General features: G+C 34.2%; 1 protein-coding gene across 3 annotated transcripts in view; it reads right to left on the bottom strand.

Moving 5' to 3' along the window:
• The window catches only part of Elk (Eag-like K[+] channel), a 989,230-nt gene that overhangs the window by 602,742 nt on the left and 369,810 nt on the right, over nt 1-16,678 (bottom strand). For all 3 annotated transcript variants that reach the window (XM_073956156.1, XM_073956158.1, XM_073956157.1), the window contains exon 8: nt 12,281-12,444. In XM_073956156.1, coding sequence (XP_073812257.1) covers nt 12,281-12,444 — 164 coding nt within the window. The remainder of the gene's footprint in view (nt 1-12,280; nt 12,445-16,678) is intronic.

The following is a 16,678-nucleotide window of genomic DNA, read 5'->3' as shown; positions in this document are numbered from 1 at the left end:
GCTACTACCTACATCAGCAGAATGATAACACAGTTATTGTTAGTTATCAATTAGAGATAAACATATGTTTTAAATAAGTAATCACTGCGAATGTAGTTATTCTTATTATTCAAGAAGAGACTTCCTCCTTTCGATAGAACAAGAAAACTTCCTTTTTATATTTCGTCACCCGACAAGTAAAGTCTTCCAGAAGTAAAACTTATTCTCCACAATCTAAATAATCCTAAAGGGATTTACATTATAAATTGAACGAATACAATTCTTTGCAAATAAAACTACTGTTTTAACAAAAATTGCTACTGAATGTACTACATTTCGGGTGATATTCAGTGCATCGATACCAAAGGAAAAAAAAAAAAACCTTTTTTTCTAATCCCAGGTAAAATTTCTATTCATTGCATTTTCATGCAACTCCCAAATCTTAAAAAAACCCATGTTTATATATCCCACAGAAATTTTACACCAAAAAACCAAAGGGATATCCGGAATACTATCTGGACTCCAATTGTAGCACAACGCATTTTACGATTGGTTGCACAAAATATCCTCAAAGTCAATTCGATAATTTCAAAAGTCGAGCTTGGTCCAGATGAACGGAGTGAGTGAAATTATCCATCGTCCATTTTTCATCAGGTATACGTTCTGAGCAATTTTACATGTGTACTCACTCGTGCTAGTCAAGCGACGCAAGTAATCACCTAAGTGAGATTAATATATTCATCACTTCGTTTGATTTTATTGGTATGTCAATTCAATCATAAATTACCGCCCCGCTACCGGCATACCCTGATTTGATTTTGCCTGACTCTCCAAGAAACGAGAAAAAAACGATCATCAAGACACAATTATACCCTAACAGTATCACCATCAAGGGCAGTAAAGCAACAAAACTGTACCTTCCTCTGAACAAAAGGCAGAACGAAAAAGTAACCAAAAAGAGGGCGATCTCATGTTTTAAAACATTGTTTCAATTCAGTTGACACGGGCATTCAATCGGTACCAGCGAGAAATCAATTCGGAACCCTTATTAAGTGAATATTCTAAGTATTGCAATTGTGAATAATTCGAAGTTTAATAATTCCATACACAATTTAAATGTAAAATGTGCATATGAGTGGCGAGTGGTCATAACTTAATTTATACGTGGCATAGAGTAAAACTTTCAATTTTTTTCATATTAATGTGTCCAAGTTATGGAAAAATTGTCGTTGATTCTATAAAAACGGTAATATTTGACAAAACGAGCTCCAAGTTAAACGATAATAATTGAATCGAACTTTTTGAAATATATAAAGTTTGAAATCTAAATGCTGGAATTATAAAAAATTATATATGAAACAATATGTATGTATATGAATTTAAAAAATGGTGATCACTGTCTACCTCATATTCATATTTTCGCCATTTTATAAAATGTTTGTAACAGTGTTCAAAACGTATAGATCTTACATACAAACACAACAAAAATCATAGTGACATAGCTCATAGCGAAGTAGTGATAACCCAAAACGTTTAACAAGTCTCTGGATTTAACTTTAATTTTATACAGAAATTTCCAACGAAGCTGATGTGATGAGGCCTCTTCAATCATCGAGTGTTGGTAAGTGTCATGGAATGAAATATTGATGTATGTATGTGAGCGTAGAAGAAATTCCAGTGATTTTTTGTTAGCATTATAATATTGTAAAAGATAATGAGTATTCTCATACTCTTCCGTAAGAGATTAATTCTAGGATGCCATTAATTGAGTAAATTTCGTGAGCGTTGTCATTCATCGATTACAGTATGCTCAGAGAGTCTGTCATCTATGATTTTTTTTTTTATTTTGTTTTGCTTCAAAGTGAACAATTTGATCAGTGGAGTTATATTTCCACTCAAAATTTATCTTCATAGTAATTTTGTTTTGATCGCTGTTTTCTTACTGCATCATAATTATCATTATTAAGTTTTCTATGTTGTTACAATTTTTACACCTTATAGTACGCATATAAGACTTTCTACAGTTTTTGTTTTAATGATTAATCTTAGAATTAAATAGCTTTTAATGTTTAATATGAATAATCTATATTCTATCAATCGTTATAGTTTTTCTTGAACCCCAAATGAATTACAATAAAACAAGTATGAATATGAAAATTATGTGCTAGAAAATCCCCCATAAGAGTTTATCTGTGATGGCGGCATCGACCATGGAATGAGAAAGTAACTCAGGCTTAGTATAGGGGTCCTTAATATTTTCTTAATTGCCATCAGGACATTGGAAAGGGAGGGTAAAGAGGCACGACTCTCCTAACAACATCCAGGAGCAGTCAATCCAATACAAGGCATATTCTTAACCAATATAATTTCACTAAGGAATCATATGAGGTCGTTATTAGCAGGGGGCTTGTTTTGTTTTATAGTATAACGACTTTAATTTCATTTGATTCCCCCATCTAATTTCATGTTTTAAAAAATAATGTCACTTAAATAAAAGGGAGTTATATTATTATTGTAAAAAAAAATAAACTGCGGTAGAAAGGAAAGGACCCGAACTCCCCAGCCGACTGTACAGCTAGCTTACCGAAACTCCCACTGTCCTACTCCAATCTATCGTGTATTGGCCTTTCAACGATCCAGAATTGATAAGTTCAGAGAAAATTATTCAGAAAGAAAGTATGTTCATTACAAACTGCCGAACTACTTGACGTAGGCTGACAAAATTTGAGTATTTACCCAAATGTTGGGTAAAAACTCTTTAACTGCCGAACCATTTGACGTAGGCTGGCAAAATTTGGCTCAAATCTTTCTTATGTCAAAAGAACTTTTGGTACTGAACATGGGGTCTCTGGGTCCATGTTTTGAAATAGCCCCCATATAACCGTACCTCCTGATTTAAGGTATTTTTTGTATATTTGCCTCATTGTACAATCATAGTGGCTGAAATTTGGCACAGTTAATTCTCAATATATAGAAAATATCCTTGCAAAAATTTGTCAACATAGGTCCACGTTTTCTAATAGCCCCCATATAAGGGTACCCCGATTTCGAGTATTTACCCAAATGTTGGGTAAAAACTCTTTAACTGCCGAACCATTTGACGTAGGCTGGCAAAATTTGGCTCAAATCTTTCTTATGTCAAAAGAACTTTTGGTACTGAACCATGTTTTGATATAGCCCCCATATAACCGTACCTCCCGATTTAAGGTATTTTTTGTATATTTGCCTCATTGTACAATCATATTGGCTGAAATGTGGAACAGTGAGTTCTAAATATGTAGAAAATACCCTTGCAAAAACTTGTCAACATAGGTCCACGTTTTCTAATAGCCCCTATATAAAGTTACCCCGATTTCACGTGTGTGGTTTAAAACTCATTTTGTGTAATTTGGTATTTACGGTTTATAGTGAATAAAAAATGACGTTACCACCATTTGTCAACGTTGGTCCATGTTTTGTGATAGCCCCCATATAGCAGTTTGTCCCCTTTTAGGAGTTTAAATAAATAAAACAAAAATAATATTTGTATAGTTATTTAAATTATTATTATAAATATTATACGTTACTACATTTAATATATTCTACATTGTTCTTAGACTAATTAGTATTATTCTTACACTATAAATCGAAATCACTCACTGTCACTACTAGTTTCATCCACGAAGTAATTGTCAATTGAATGAGGTGTAGAATGAGAGATGCCAGTAGACGTGGATGCCATTTCTTCGAAGGAATTTCCTGAATTGATGATTTCGTCCTCAACTTGAATAGTTGTTTCGGAGGTTTCTCTTTGTATTATGCCTTTGTTCTTTAGATTCCAATTATGGGCTATAAAGCATACTTTCCCGGCATTGTCTGCAGTTAATCTATTTCGTTTCTTAGAATGTATAAAACTTTGTGTGCTAAATGAGCGCTCAGTAGCTGCTGATGTACATGGTGTAGTCAGTATTCGAACAGCTATTTTGCTCAATTCAGTAGACGCGCAAAAGCTCTTCCACCAAGTGGAAGGAGATATTTGTTGAATGCAGCTCCAAACAAATTCCTTCGCCCACAGATCCTCCCTAGCTTTATAATTGGCAACACCCACCATCACATTTATATTAAAATTAGCACTCATTTCGTAAATAAACTGCATCGCACTCAAATTATCGTCAGAAGTCATATCGTGTCCTTGACTATTGGGATAAAGGAACCTTGCAGCCAAATGTATTGGTTTAATTGACATTTTCATTCTTTTATCAAATGAAGACAATAATTCGTTTTTGTCATTATCATCAAGATCTTCTATAGCTGCAACTGCTTCGTGTATTGTATTTTGCATCTCTTTAAAAGCAGAATGGACACGATGAATACTGTATTGGTTGGATTCAAAAAATTTTATCCACGTTGCTATTGGTTGAAATAGTCTCATATTGTAGTTCAACATGTTCCAAAAGCCTTCTGATAGTAGCGATTCCTTCGTTGCTGGTTTAAGTTTTACCTTTTCGTGAACTGCCAGTGCTTGGAGAGCAACTTTACTATTTAGCATACTTACTAAAGATGCAACGTAACTTCCCCATCTCGTCTTAACCGGCAATTTTAACTGCTCTCCTGATCCTTTTTCTTTGCAGATTTTTGTAAATATTGCAGACAAAACTTTGTTGTATTTTATAATTTTTATAATCTCGATTATTGATAAAAAGCATTGTTTTAATTTGGGGCATTTAAGGAAGTCTTCGCTTAATAAATTGAGACAGTGTGCTACACAATTTAGTGGAACAACGTGGGGAAAAACACTCTGAACTTCTTTAAATGCCCCTTGCATATTGTTTGCGTTGTCACCGATCAAAACTACAAACTTTTTTCCCCATATGTCTTCATGATGTTCATAATTTCTTCGGCGAGATAAGCAGAAGTGTGTCTATTGCATTCTGTAGCCAAACTCCGGACAAAAACAATTTCTGGCTTAGAAATTAAAAAATTGATGACTCCTTCGTTTCGAATGTTGCTCCATCCGTCGCATTGCAAATGCATGTATTTCGCTGACTTCAGTTGCATGGTAATATCGTGTGAGTTTTCGTTATAAATTTTGTTTAAATATTTTCCCGAAATTATTTTTCTGCGTGGCATGGTATACGATGGTTTTAATTCTCCAAAAAACTCAATCCAGAGCGGGTGTTCTACCATTGAAAATGGAGCACCGGATACTATTATTGCTTTAGCCAGCTTCTCATTAAGATTCTCCTTTTGCTCATCCGACATTTCCGTGCATGACTTTGAAGTTTGGAGAACATTACTGGGTTGTGTAGAATCATGTAATGTTGTTGTAGTGAGTTCTCTAGGATTATCATTAACGATGTCTCGTTTCACAAAAGCTGGACACTTGACGCAATTAATTAGATGCTTTGTCATTTTGTTAACATTTGCATATTGATACACTATCTCACAATATCTGCAAACAGCTGACTTTGGTTTGTTTGGAGTTGTTGAAAAAATTTTCCATATTTTGTCATTTTTTTGTCTACCCATTTCTAAAAGTAAAAATGATTTATGTCTGTTGTTGCGTTTTTGGTATAGAAGCTTCCCTTCTAATTGCTTACCTTCACAATATGTATAAAGATTAGCTTAATTTTAGTTGAGTTAATCACTTTATGTTTCGGACTTGGTTGAAACCGTTGCAAAAATATCACTTGTTATTGAACTCACAACGTCGTTCCAATACGAATGTTTACTGACGTGTTACGCAATAGGCAGAGGCAATGTTCTGCAAAAAATGGAAATATTTACCAGCCTGCATTTCACACTACCTGTTAAATGGCTACGAAGTTTACCTGTTCATAATTATGAATGAACACGATATCTGGTATTTCCAACCAATATTTCGTAACTAGGGATTTCTATTAAAGGTTACATTAAAAAATGTGAATATTGCGCATTCAACACTACCTGTTAAGAAAGTGCACATGCTCACATGTCAACAATGTTTACCTGAGGTTATGAATGAACCCAATACGAAATTGGTATTTCCAACCAATAAATTCACTTGCCCAATCATAATTTTTTGAATGGGTATTTTTCACATATTATTCCGAAAAAGAGTTGCAGTGTAGACCAAAAAAAAAAAAACGTTCGTAACAGGTATCCCTCAAGAAGTCATATTTACCCCTACCTTATAAGTGTGTTGCATTACGACGAAAACCAACATTGACAAATTTTCGTAAGGACATTCTGTGTTCACTATAAACCGTTAATACCAAATTGCACAACACTCCATTTTCAATACCGGTTCTGTCGATATAAGAAAGATTTGAGCCAAATTTTGTCAGTCTACGTCAAATGGTTCGGCAGTTAAAGAGTTTTTACCCAACATTTGGGTAAATACTCGAAATCGGGGTACCCTTATATGGGGGCTATTAGAAAATGTGGACCTATGTTGACAAATTTTTTCAAGGATATTTTCTACATATTGAGAACTCACTGTGCCAAATTTCAGCCAATATGATTGTACAATGAGGCTAATAAGTAAAAAATACCTTAAATCGGGAGGTACGGATATATGGGGGCTATATCAAAACATGGACCCAGAGACCCAATGTTCAGTAGCAGAAGTTCTTTTGACATAAGAAAGATTTATGTCTAGTTTTGTCAGCCTACGTCAAGTGGTTCGGCAGTTAAAGAGTTTTTACCCAACATTTGGGTAAATACTCGAAATCGGGGTACCCTTATATGGGGGATATTAGAAAACGTGGACCTATGTTGACAAATTTTAGCAAGGATATTTTCTACATATTGAGAACTCACTGTGCCACATTTCAGCCACTATGATTGTACAATGAGGCTAATAAGTAAAAAATACCTTAAATCGGGAGATACGGATATATGGGAGCTATATCAAAACATGGACCCAGAGACCCCATGTTCAGTACCAGAAGTTCTTTTGACATAAGAAAGATTTGAGCCAAATTTTGTCAGCCTACGTCAAATGATTCGGCAGTTAAAGAGTTTTTACCCAACATTTGGGTAAATACTCGAAATCGGGGTACCCTTATATGGGGGCTATTAGAAAACGTGGACCTATGTTGACAAATTTTTGCAAGGATATTTTCTACATATTGAGAATTCACTGTGCCGAATTTCAGCCACTATGATTGTACAATGAGACAAATATACAAAAAATACCTTAAATCGGGAGGTAGGGATATATGGGGGCTATATCAAAACATGGACCCAGAGACCCAATGTTCAGTACCAGAAGTTCTTTTGACATAAGAAAGATTTGAGCCAAATTTTGTCAGCCTACGTCAAGTAGTTCGGCAGTTAATGAGTTTTTACCCAACACTTGGGTAAATACTCGGGTATTTACCCAAGTATTTACCCACTTGTTTAAAGTATTGTAAAACTATGCATTTTGAATCGATTTCATAACCTTAACCCAGAAATAGGGTCTAAGATTTTGTATTACCGATTCAATATAGTAAATACCCAAATAAATACCCACAAATGGGTATTTACCCGGTATTTACCCACCGTGTGGGTATTTACCGGGTAAATACCCGGTAAAAACCATCTCTAAGTATAAGAGACAAATTGTACAAAAAGTGGTCAAAAAATAAATCTAACAAAACCAATGAAACAATCTACAAAAACTTTAATAATAAATTAAATAAGATAATAATTAAAGCCAAAAACGAACATATATACAATCAATTCATTAAAAACAAACATAATATTCGTGGAACATGGCAAGTAATTAACAGTGTAATCGGAAAGATATCAAATAGTATTGATGAGCATATTAAGAGCAGCTTCACAAGCGCAAACATAAAAGAAATAGCGGATAACTTTGCTACTAACTTTAGCCAAAATGTTATGAACATAGTGCATCAATGTGATATAACTACATTAAATGTACATAGCCCAAGAATCGTTTCTAACTCAATGTTTCTTGAGCATACAACAGAATTCGAGATTAACGGAATATTAAATACATTAAACACAAGTAAGTCAGCAGCAATAGATAATATCAGGGCTATTGATATTAAAAATAACGCCACTGTACTCACACCTATAATAACACAACTAATAAACCAAAGCATGTGCGAATCTCTCATACCTCAGATCTTGAAACAGTCAGTAATCAGACCAATACACAAAGGAGGCAATAAATCGGATCATGCAAACTACAGACCGATATCAATACTGCCGATATTAGAAAAAGTTTTGGAAGAGATTATAGTTAGAAGACTGACAAGCTTTTTAACTAAATATCAAATAATAAACAGAAACCAATATGGCTTCCAAAAAAACAAAAATATCAATCAACTACCCGGCCACTTCTCAAACCTCATAAACAAAAACCTAAGTCAACAAAAGAACTGTATAGCACTCTTTATAGACTTTAGTAAAGCCTTCGACACACTGTCTCACGAAAAGATATTGAAGGTACTCGAAAATACAGGAATAAGGGGAAATTGCCTTAAATGGTTCCGAGACTACCTTACATACAGATCATTTAGTGTCAAAATTGAAAAGACAAACAGCGTAGTACTACCTACACTATATGGAGTCCCACAGGGTTCAAAATTGGGTCCAATATTGTACTTAATGGATACAAATGAAATGACGCTAAACCTGCACAACAGTACCTCATTTACGTATGCTGATGATACTGCAATAATAGTATCGCACAAAGACATCAACGAAGCAACTTCAACAATGCAACACGAATTTGACATCTTAACTAAGTGGTGCCATGATTATGGCCTCATAATAAACCCCAACAAAACTAAGATAATGAACATCAGACCAAGAAGCGTTCCAAAACACAATATCAAAATTCTTTTCCATGACAATAACTGCCTTCACAAACACTACTCTGAATCAAGCCAAGAAAAATGTACAACGAATTTGGAAATTGTTGAAAACTACAAATACCTAGGTATCCACTTGGACCACAACTTTAAATGGAAAAAACACATTGAATATCTACAAAATAAAGTACGAAAATCTGCTTTTGCACTTTACCATCTTAGCAATTGTGCACCTTATTATGTACTGAAACAAGCGTACTACTCACTAGTAGAATCTAACTTGCGCCATGGAATTACAGCTTGGGGAAACGCAAGATGCTGCAGAATGCTCCAAGAAAATCAAGACAGAATTGTTAAATACCTATACAAAAAGTCATGTCGGTCACACACTCGCTCCAATAAAGCAATAAATAACGGCAAAAAACATATATACAAAACTCTAGAAAAATTAAATATTAAAGAAATATTTTCAATAACAATCGCTGGAGAATTTGCAAATGATTCTAACCTTGCAAAGAAAATACAACACCAACAAAACACGAGAAGAAGAGTAGAAGGACGTTACATAGTACCAACATACAAAAATGAATATGGAAAATTCGCCCTAGATGTCGCATTACCAACCATCCTTAATGAATTACCGATGGATATCTTAGAAATCAGGAATAAAACCTCAAGAATAAAACAAATTAAAAAGTATTTTATTAAAAATTAATAAATTTTATCCAAAAGTATTATTACAAAAAAAAAAAAAAATAAATAAATAAAAAAAATAAAGTCTACAGTATTGTATATAAAACATTGTACAAATATATGTAATTACAAGCTTCGTAAAATAAGTGAAATGTAATATATTTGAATCAATAAAGAGAGTCCGTAAGGACAAAAATTAAAAAAAAAATATATATATATATTATTATTATTAATACTATTATTGTTATTATTATTCATACTTATATTTTATTACTATTTTACAAAATTAGCTGAATTACTCAGGAATTGTCGTCAACAGTAATCTTACCATTTTAAAAATCAGATGTCACCTGGCCCGGGATTAGAACCCGGGTATACAGAATGCCAGCCGAGCATGCAATCCATTGCACCACCGTTCCAAATTATACTCAAATAAATTAATGCAAACAATCGCATTTTTTGATCTATATTAAGTTACACAAGAGATTCTACAAAAACGTTAAAATAAGTTAGAACGAGCATGGTTCTATGAAATTGTTTTTGTAACGTGACAACAGTCGCTTTTAACGTTTTTTAAGGCATTTTGAAGACACGTATTTGCTGAGAGAAGAAATATTCAATTTCAAAACTTTTGGTTGAAAAAAAACACCTCAGGCATTTACAAATAGCGTTGCAACTAATATTTCGAAGTACATATTACACTACTTTTTATTCAAGGGTAGCACAACAAATTCAGGACCCCGGACAGGATTTCAATTAGCATTAATTAAAAAGCTGTGAATTTCTGTACCATGATTTCAAAACTTTTCTATCATTATTGCGACATTTTGTATCATGGAAGTAGATTTGTGCAATCTAGTTCACTGTTTTAGTTCAAAAAAAAGTATGCGTAACGTCATACTTAGTTTTTTTTTTCATACAAACGACTAGATAGTGAACTAGGTCGTTCAATTGAACTAGATTGACACAATTTTACATGGATGGTAAATGTAGTTATTTACAAGCCAACCGCAAGGATAAAGGAAACCCACTTATATGTTAGACAGTAGTTTCGATATGTTTCGTTTTCGAAATTTCTCGGAATATGCCCCCCAGAATTTAAAATATTCAATTAAATTTGGATATTTTCCCATAAAAATTATGATCAATTTCACCCGTTTATAAATAAATAAATATAAATAAATATTTCACGATCATCACCTATAACTATAGGTGTCAATTTTGGTCGGAACCCGACCTCCATACAATTTCGTAACGATTGGTCCATAATTGCGGCCTGGAATTTGATTACAATTTTAAATGGACGGACGGACACACGTCTCAAAATCGCTTTATCTGCTAAAAAAGCCGATGACTTCAGGCATGCATTTATTTCATCTGCTAGAATAGTATAACTTGAAGTGTTTGTCTGAAATCTAAACATGAATTGCTTCTTAAATCCTTCAAGAATGGATCTAAAGCTTCGAGGAAATTTGTATGTGCTATCGTAAATAACTTATAACTATATAATATAACTTATATTTAATACTGCATATGTGCCCTTAATCTAAATGAATGTCCTGTGTCGTCCTTCCACCTTCTTATAATATATATCTTATATACTTGATGCAGCTATAGCTATCGATATGTTGCCTTCTAATTTAAATCTTTGTTTTCCAAAAAGACCAGCGCTTCTTTATGCATAACATCTGGTATTTCCATTGATTTGTAACATATTTAAGAAAGTGGGAGTGGTCGGTTCTTACGGTTTGTAAATTTTACATACCTATATAGCGCATTTAAAAAAATGTTGAGCAGGGTATAACCCGCACCTCCGAAATTGAACAAAATACATAGCATTTTTCCACCAAGGACCATCCATGTATATCATCTGAAAATTACATGGAAATCGTTTTAGAAGTGGGCGTGGTCGGATCTTAAGACCACAAATAAGTGCCTCGGGTTGGAGGCACAACCACCACTGACTATCGAGTTAATTTTCAAACCCGGCTCCGCGAAATTTCACAAAATAGATAGATTATTTTCACCAGGGGACATATATGCAGTCTATTTTCCCCAGGATTATCCCGGTACATTCCCTGAAATTTGTAGGCAAATTGGCTCAGAAGTTTCAGAGATATAACATATTAAAAAATTGGGCGCGGTCGGGTCTTAAGGCCAAAAAATAAGTACCTAGGGTCGGATACACAACGACAATTGCCTCACCAATACGTAAGCGTTTTTAAAAAAATAGGGCATTGGGTAGGTTCTCCGTCCCCTCCGAAATTCAACAAAATAAATAGCCTGGTTTCAGCACAGGTCGGTTTGTAGGGGGGAAGTTCGGAATGGGTGGTTCGGAACAGGGTGGTTCGTGGCAAGGTGGTTCGGAGCGGGGTAGTTAGGATGGTGGTTGGTCAGCGGAGCAGGATGGTTCGGAGCGCGGTGGTTCGGAGGGTGGTAGTTCGAAAGAATTAATTCAATCTTCGTTTTTAAAAAATCATACATTGGGGAGGTACCCCACCCTTCCGAAATTCAACAAAATGTATAGCCTATTTTCACCAGGGGTGTGTCCTGTACATTTCCTGAAATTTTCAAGAAAATCGGTTCAGCCGTTTTTGAGTCTAAACGGAACATACAAACAAACATACTAACATACACACATTGTCTTTTATATATTAGAAGATTGAGTTATAAAAATTTTTGAAAATGTATAATGATAAATTTACTATATAGATTCAACACAAAATGTACTGTACTGTGTGAATTTAAGTAAAAATTTAAGAACACAATTTATGATATTTACACAAAATAACTATGCAAAAAATTAGTGTGGTACTTACTTCTCCATTATATAAATCAGATGCATATAAGTGGTCAAATGGCAAAGCTGCTAACAAATCAACAACAAACCATCCTCTCAAGTAATTTATAGCTATTAGTTTAGAATCCAAAACCACTTCTCCTTTGCTTGAGACAAATGTTGTACGGAAGTTGAGAAGAATATCTGCAGAAAAAAACCACAAATTAACATCTAATTTGATTATTGAGACTTCAAGTCAATTTTAACCTTTTTCATTTCCAATTAAAAAAAATAATAACTTTTATTATTTTTTGATTTGTAACTACATTATGCTCTTTTACTCAAAGAGTAGCATAACTCAATAAATTACTTTTCAGAGTTAATAATTTCTATCTTGTCTATAATAATAGTAATTGTTCCACAAACATCCCATGAGGGACAAGGGAGACTTCTCTCATATCAATGAGTGCACCCCGATTCATATTAGCTCAATGATATGGGACCTACTGTTTATCGCAGAGTACGAACGGCGTGTCTAAGACACCACTTGTAGAGAAGTTTTACAAGACTGAAATACTCAGGAAATGTCGCCAACATTACTGAGGGCCATTTTGCCACCGTTGAAAAATGTTTGGTGTTGTCTGGCCGGGGAATCGAACCCACGACCTTCAGCGTGCAAGGCGGGTGTGCATACCATTGCACCACGGTGGCACCCGTCTATCTTGTCTGCGCCTTCTATTTTATCTTGTGTAAAATTTTCATATCGATATACCTAAAATTCAACGAGTTACATACAGCTCATTTACTAGGAGTTTGGCATAAATCAACAAAAAAAGTTTTTTTGTGTATGAAACACTAGAACACTTCAAATCATGATTGATCATGCGCTAATATATGGCTAGCTCTTTATAAAAGATCTTTAGTAAACAGTTAGCCACATTTAGTTTTTTTGTGTGTAAGTTGGGGAGATAGACTTCAATCGTCAACTTAAAAAGCTTTTTCGCGAAACTGAACGATATGTTTTTGTTTTTTTTTATTACATCTTTTTTACAATAATATGGTAATTGCATACCTATACTCCGGAATCCAGTGTTTAGCTGTGTTTGGCACCAATGGAACTATGGCCTCGGAGAAACAATTGAAACAATTTATTTATGCAATTATGCTGTAGACTTAATTTAAAAAAAAAAAATTCTTGCATCTTTTTATATATTTAACTGGAATTTCTTTACCTTTTTAATTTGTTGGGCTTTGTTTCTTATATCTAACAATTCTTTTGGTTTATCATAAGGAATAGTTGGAACTGTAACCGATAACACTGTGACACAAAATGGAACTAAAAGTCTGGAGGTGGAAAATTCCCTTTGGAGATGAAAGCCCTTGGTGAGTATATTAAGAACCCAAAAGGAAATTTTCGCCATATGTCAAGTTTCCGACATATCGCGTGATTAATTTTTTGATTTTTCCCCTATAATACTTGCGAAAATAGCTTCATATCTGTCTATGGCGTTATTGTAGCTTGGTTTTGAGATCACATGTCTTCAGTCAGAATTGCTATAAATATAAACTAGCCAACACTATTATAGAAATGAACAGATTAAACATAGATATACTCGGAATAAGTGAGACCTGGTGGCCACAAAGCGGCGAATTTAGCTCCCAAAACATGAAAATATACTTCTCTGGCAACTCCAGCGAAAATCACAGAAACGGTGTCGGGATTATAGTAAAAAGTAACATAGCGCAATGGGTAAAGGGTTCTATCTTCAAATCGGATCGGACTATGCTACTTAAAATTAAATGCAAACCAATTGACATGAACATAATTCAAGTATACGCACCTACTGCGGACAAAGGTAATCATAAAATTGAAGCTTTTTACAATTGAAGACTTACTAAGAATGACAAAGAGACACGAAATTAAAATAATTCAAGGCGATTTTAACGCTAAAATAGGAGCAGAAAAGTGCCAAGGCGTAACAGGAAACTGTGGCCTAGGCGAAAGAAATGACAGGGGTGATAGACTAATTCAGTTCTGTTAAGAACATAAAATTATGGTAACAAACACAATGTTCTGCGTTCCCCCAAGACGACTATACACATGGAAATCGCCACAGGATAGAAGGGACAATATTGTAAGAAACCAAATAGATTTTATGTTAATAATTGCCAGATTCGGATCCTCGGTTAAGAAATGCTCAACATATCCAGGCGCTGATGTTCCTTCAGATCACAATCTTCTGATGATGCAGTTGCGCACAAAAATTGCTACAAATAGAAAAAACAATAGCTGTCGTAAACTCAATGTGGCAAAACTTCAAAATACCACCTTGAAAGTAAATCTTCGAGATAATATAAATCGAGAACTAAGAAATATAAATACTGAAAACATTGACGACTTGTGGAACCCTCGGATACGGCAAAAAATCTACACAGAAGGAATGGATGACACAGGATATTCTCAACATGATGGAAGAGAGACGAAAACATAAAAACATGAACTTTGAACTGTATTGGGAACTAAACAGGGAAATCCAAGTAGCTATACGCATGGCAAAAAACAATCATATAAATAAGCAATGTCAGGAGATTGAAAGATTGAAAAGCCACGACGACTTTAATCTCCATAAAAAGTTAAAAGAAATGGCTGGTGTATACCGCAAAACTCATTCAAAAGTACTATATAATGATAATAATGATTCTGTGTTTGATACAGAAGAAAAGAAGACTATTTGGAGAGATTATATAAAACAATTTTTTACAGATGAAAATCGAACAACGGACTCAACAATCTCTTACAGGAAATCCCATCAGTCGAAGAGAAGTTGAAACAGCTATAAACACTCTGAGAGATAGGAAAGCTTGTGGCCCTGACGAAATTCCTTCGGAAGTCCTTAAAATAAAATATTGTAACGAACACATATTTATAAGTCTTATGAGCCATGCCCTAAACATTTTTCTACGGATAATTCACTTCAGAATAAACTCAAAGTGCGAAAAAGCCATGGGATCATCTCAGTTTGGATTTAAGGAAGGTATTGGAACCCGAGAAGACGTATTTCTATGCTTCATAGATTACGAAAAAGCTTTTGATACAGTGTTACACGATAAGTTGATTGACATCCTCATCTCCATTGGCCTAGACCAGAAAGAAGTGCATTGTATTAAAAGTCTATATTGGCATCAAAGTGCACAAATAGAAGTGGACGGGAAAATGACAGATAGAATTGACATATCTAAGAAAGTGAGACAAGGGTGCATATTGTCACCTTTGCTATTCAATATCTATTCAGAAACATTTTTTCATGAATCCATAAACAAAATCCCAATTGGCATTCATATAAACAGAACATTTCTGAACAACATAAGATATGCTGATGATACAACCTTACTGGCGCATAGCATATCTGGACTCCAGAACTTTCTGAATAAGCTCGCAATACACAGCGAAAAATACGGTCTGAAAATTAACATCCGCAAAACCAAATTCATGGTTATAAGCAAGAAGAATTAACACAATAATACAACATTGAATATTCACAATACCTATGTTAACAGAGTTAAAAGTTTCAAATATCTGGGAGTTCCAATAACTGAACAGTGGCAGTCCTCGCAAGAAATAAGATGCAGAATTGAACAGACCAGAGAAGCATTTTCAAAATATAAGAGAGTACTTACGAGTCATGACATTAATCTTGAAACAAAGATTCGTTTTATCAAAACATATGTCTGGTCAGTATTATTGTATGCAACCGAAATATGGAGAATTAAAACTGCAGATATAAGAAGGCTGGAAGCTTTTGAGACATGGATTTGTAGGAGAGTACTCAAAATTCCCTGGACAGCCCATATGACAAATGCCGATGTACTGAGAAGGATGCACTGCGAAAGAGAACTTACATATCTCAGTTATAAAAAGACGAAAGACTGCATACCTGAGACATATAATGCGAAATCAAAAATATAAATTGCTACAAAATATAATCCACATAAAGATAGAAGGAAGACCTGTTAGAGGAAGAAAGGAGACAACATGGATCGATAATATTACAGAATTGACTGGCAACCGAGATACTACAACCCTATTATCAAAGGCTAAAGATAGAAATGCGTTTGCAGACATACTAAGCAATCCTTAAACAAATATTGTATATATACGTATTTATAAAAACAAATCTATTTATAATTGTATTTGTCGCTAACATTCAGAAAACGAATTGGCAAATAAAGAAGAAGAAAACATTGGTTATTTATTGGTATGTAGACTTATCAATTGGTTATTGCTTATGCGGACATCTGGGGTGCTTCTGAAATATTTACCACAAAAAGCTCCTGTAATGAAGAGCAGGTTAATAATAAATTTTAATGGAGGACAGAACCGGTTATCTCAATTTATGAACCGGATATTCCAACATTAAAACCGATTAATTCGCTGATT

This window comes from Musca autumnalis, unplaced genomic scaffold, assembly GCF_047663935.1.
Source record: "Musca autumnalis isolate F117 unplaced genomic scaffold, ASM4766393v1 scaffold_5, whole genome shotgun sequence".
In the NCBI taxonomy this organism is placed as follows: domain Eukaryota; kingdom Metazoa; phylum Arthropoda; class Insecta; order Diptera; family Muscidae; genus Musca; species Musca autumnalis.
This window is presented reverse-complemented; position numbering and strand designations above follow the sequence as displayed.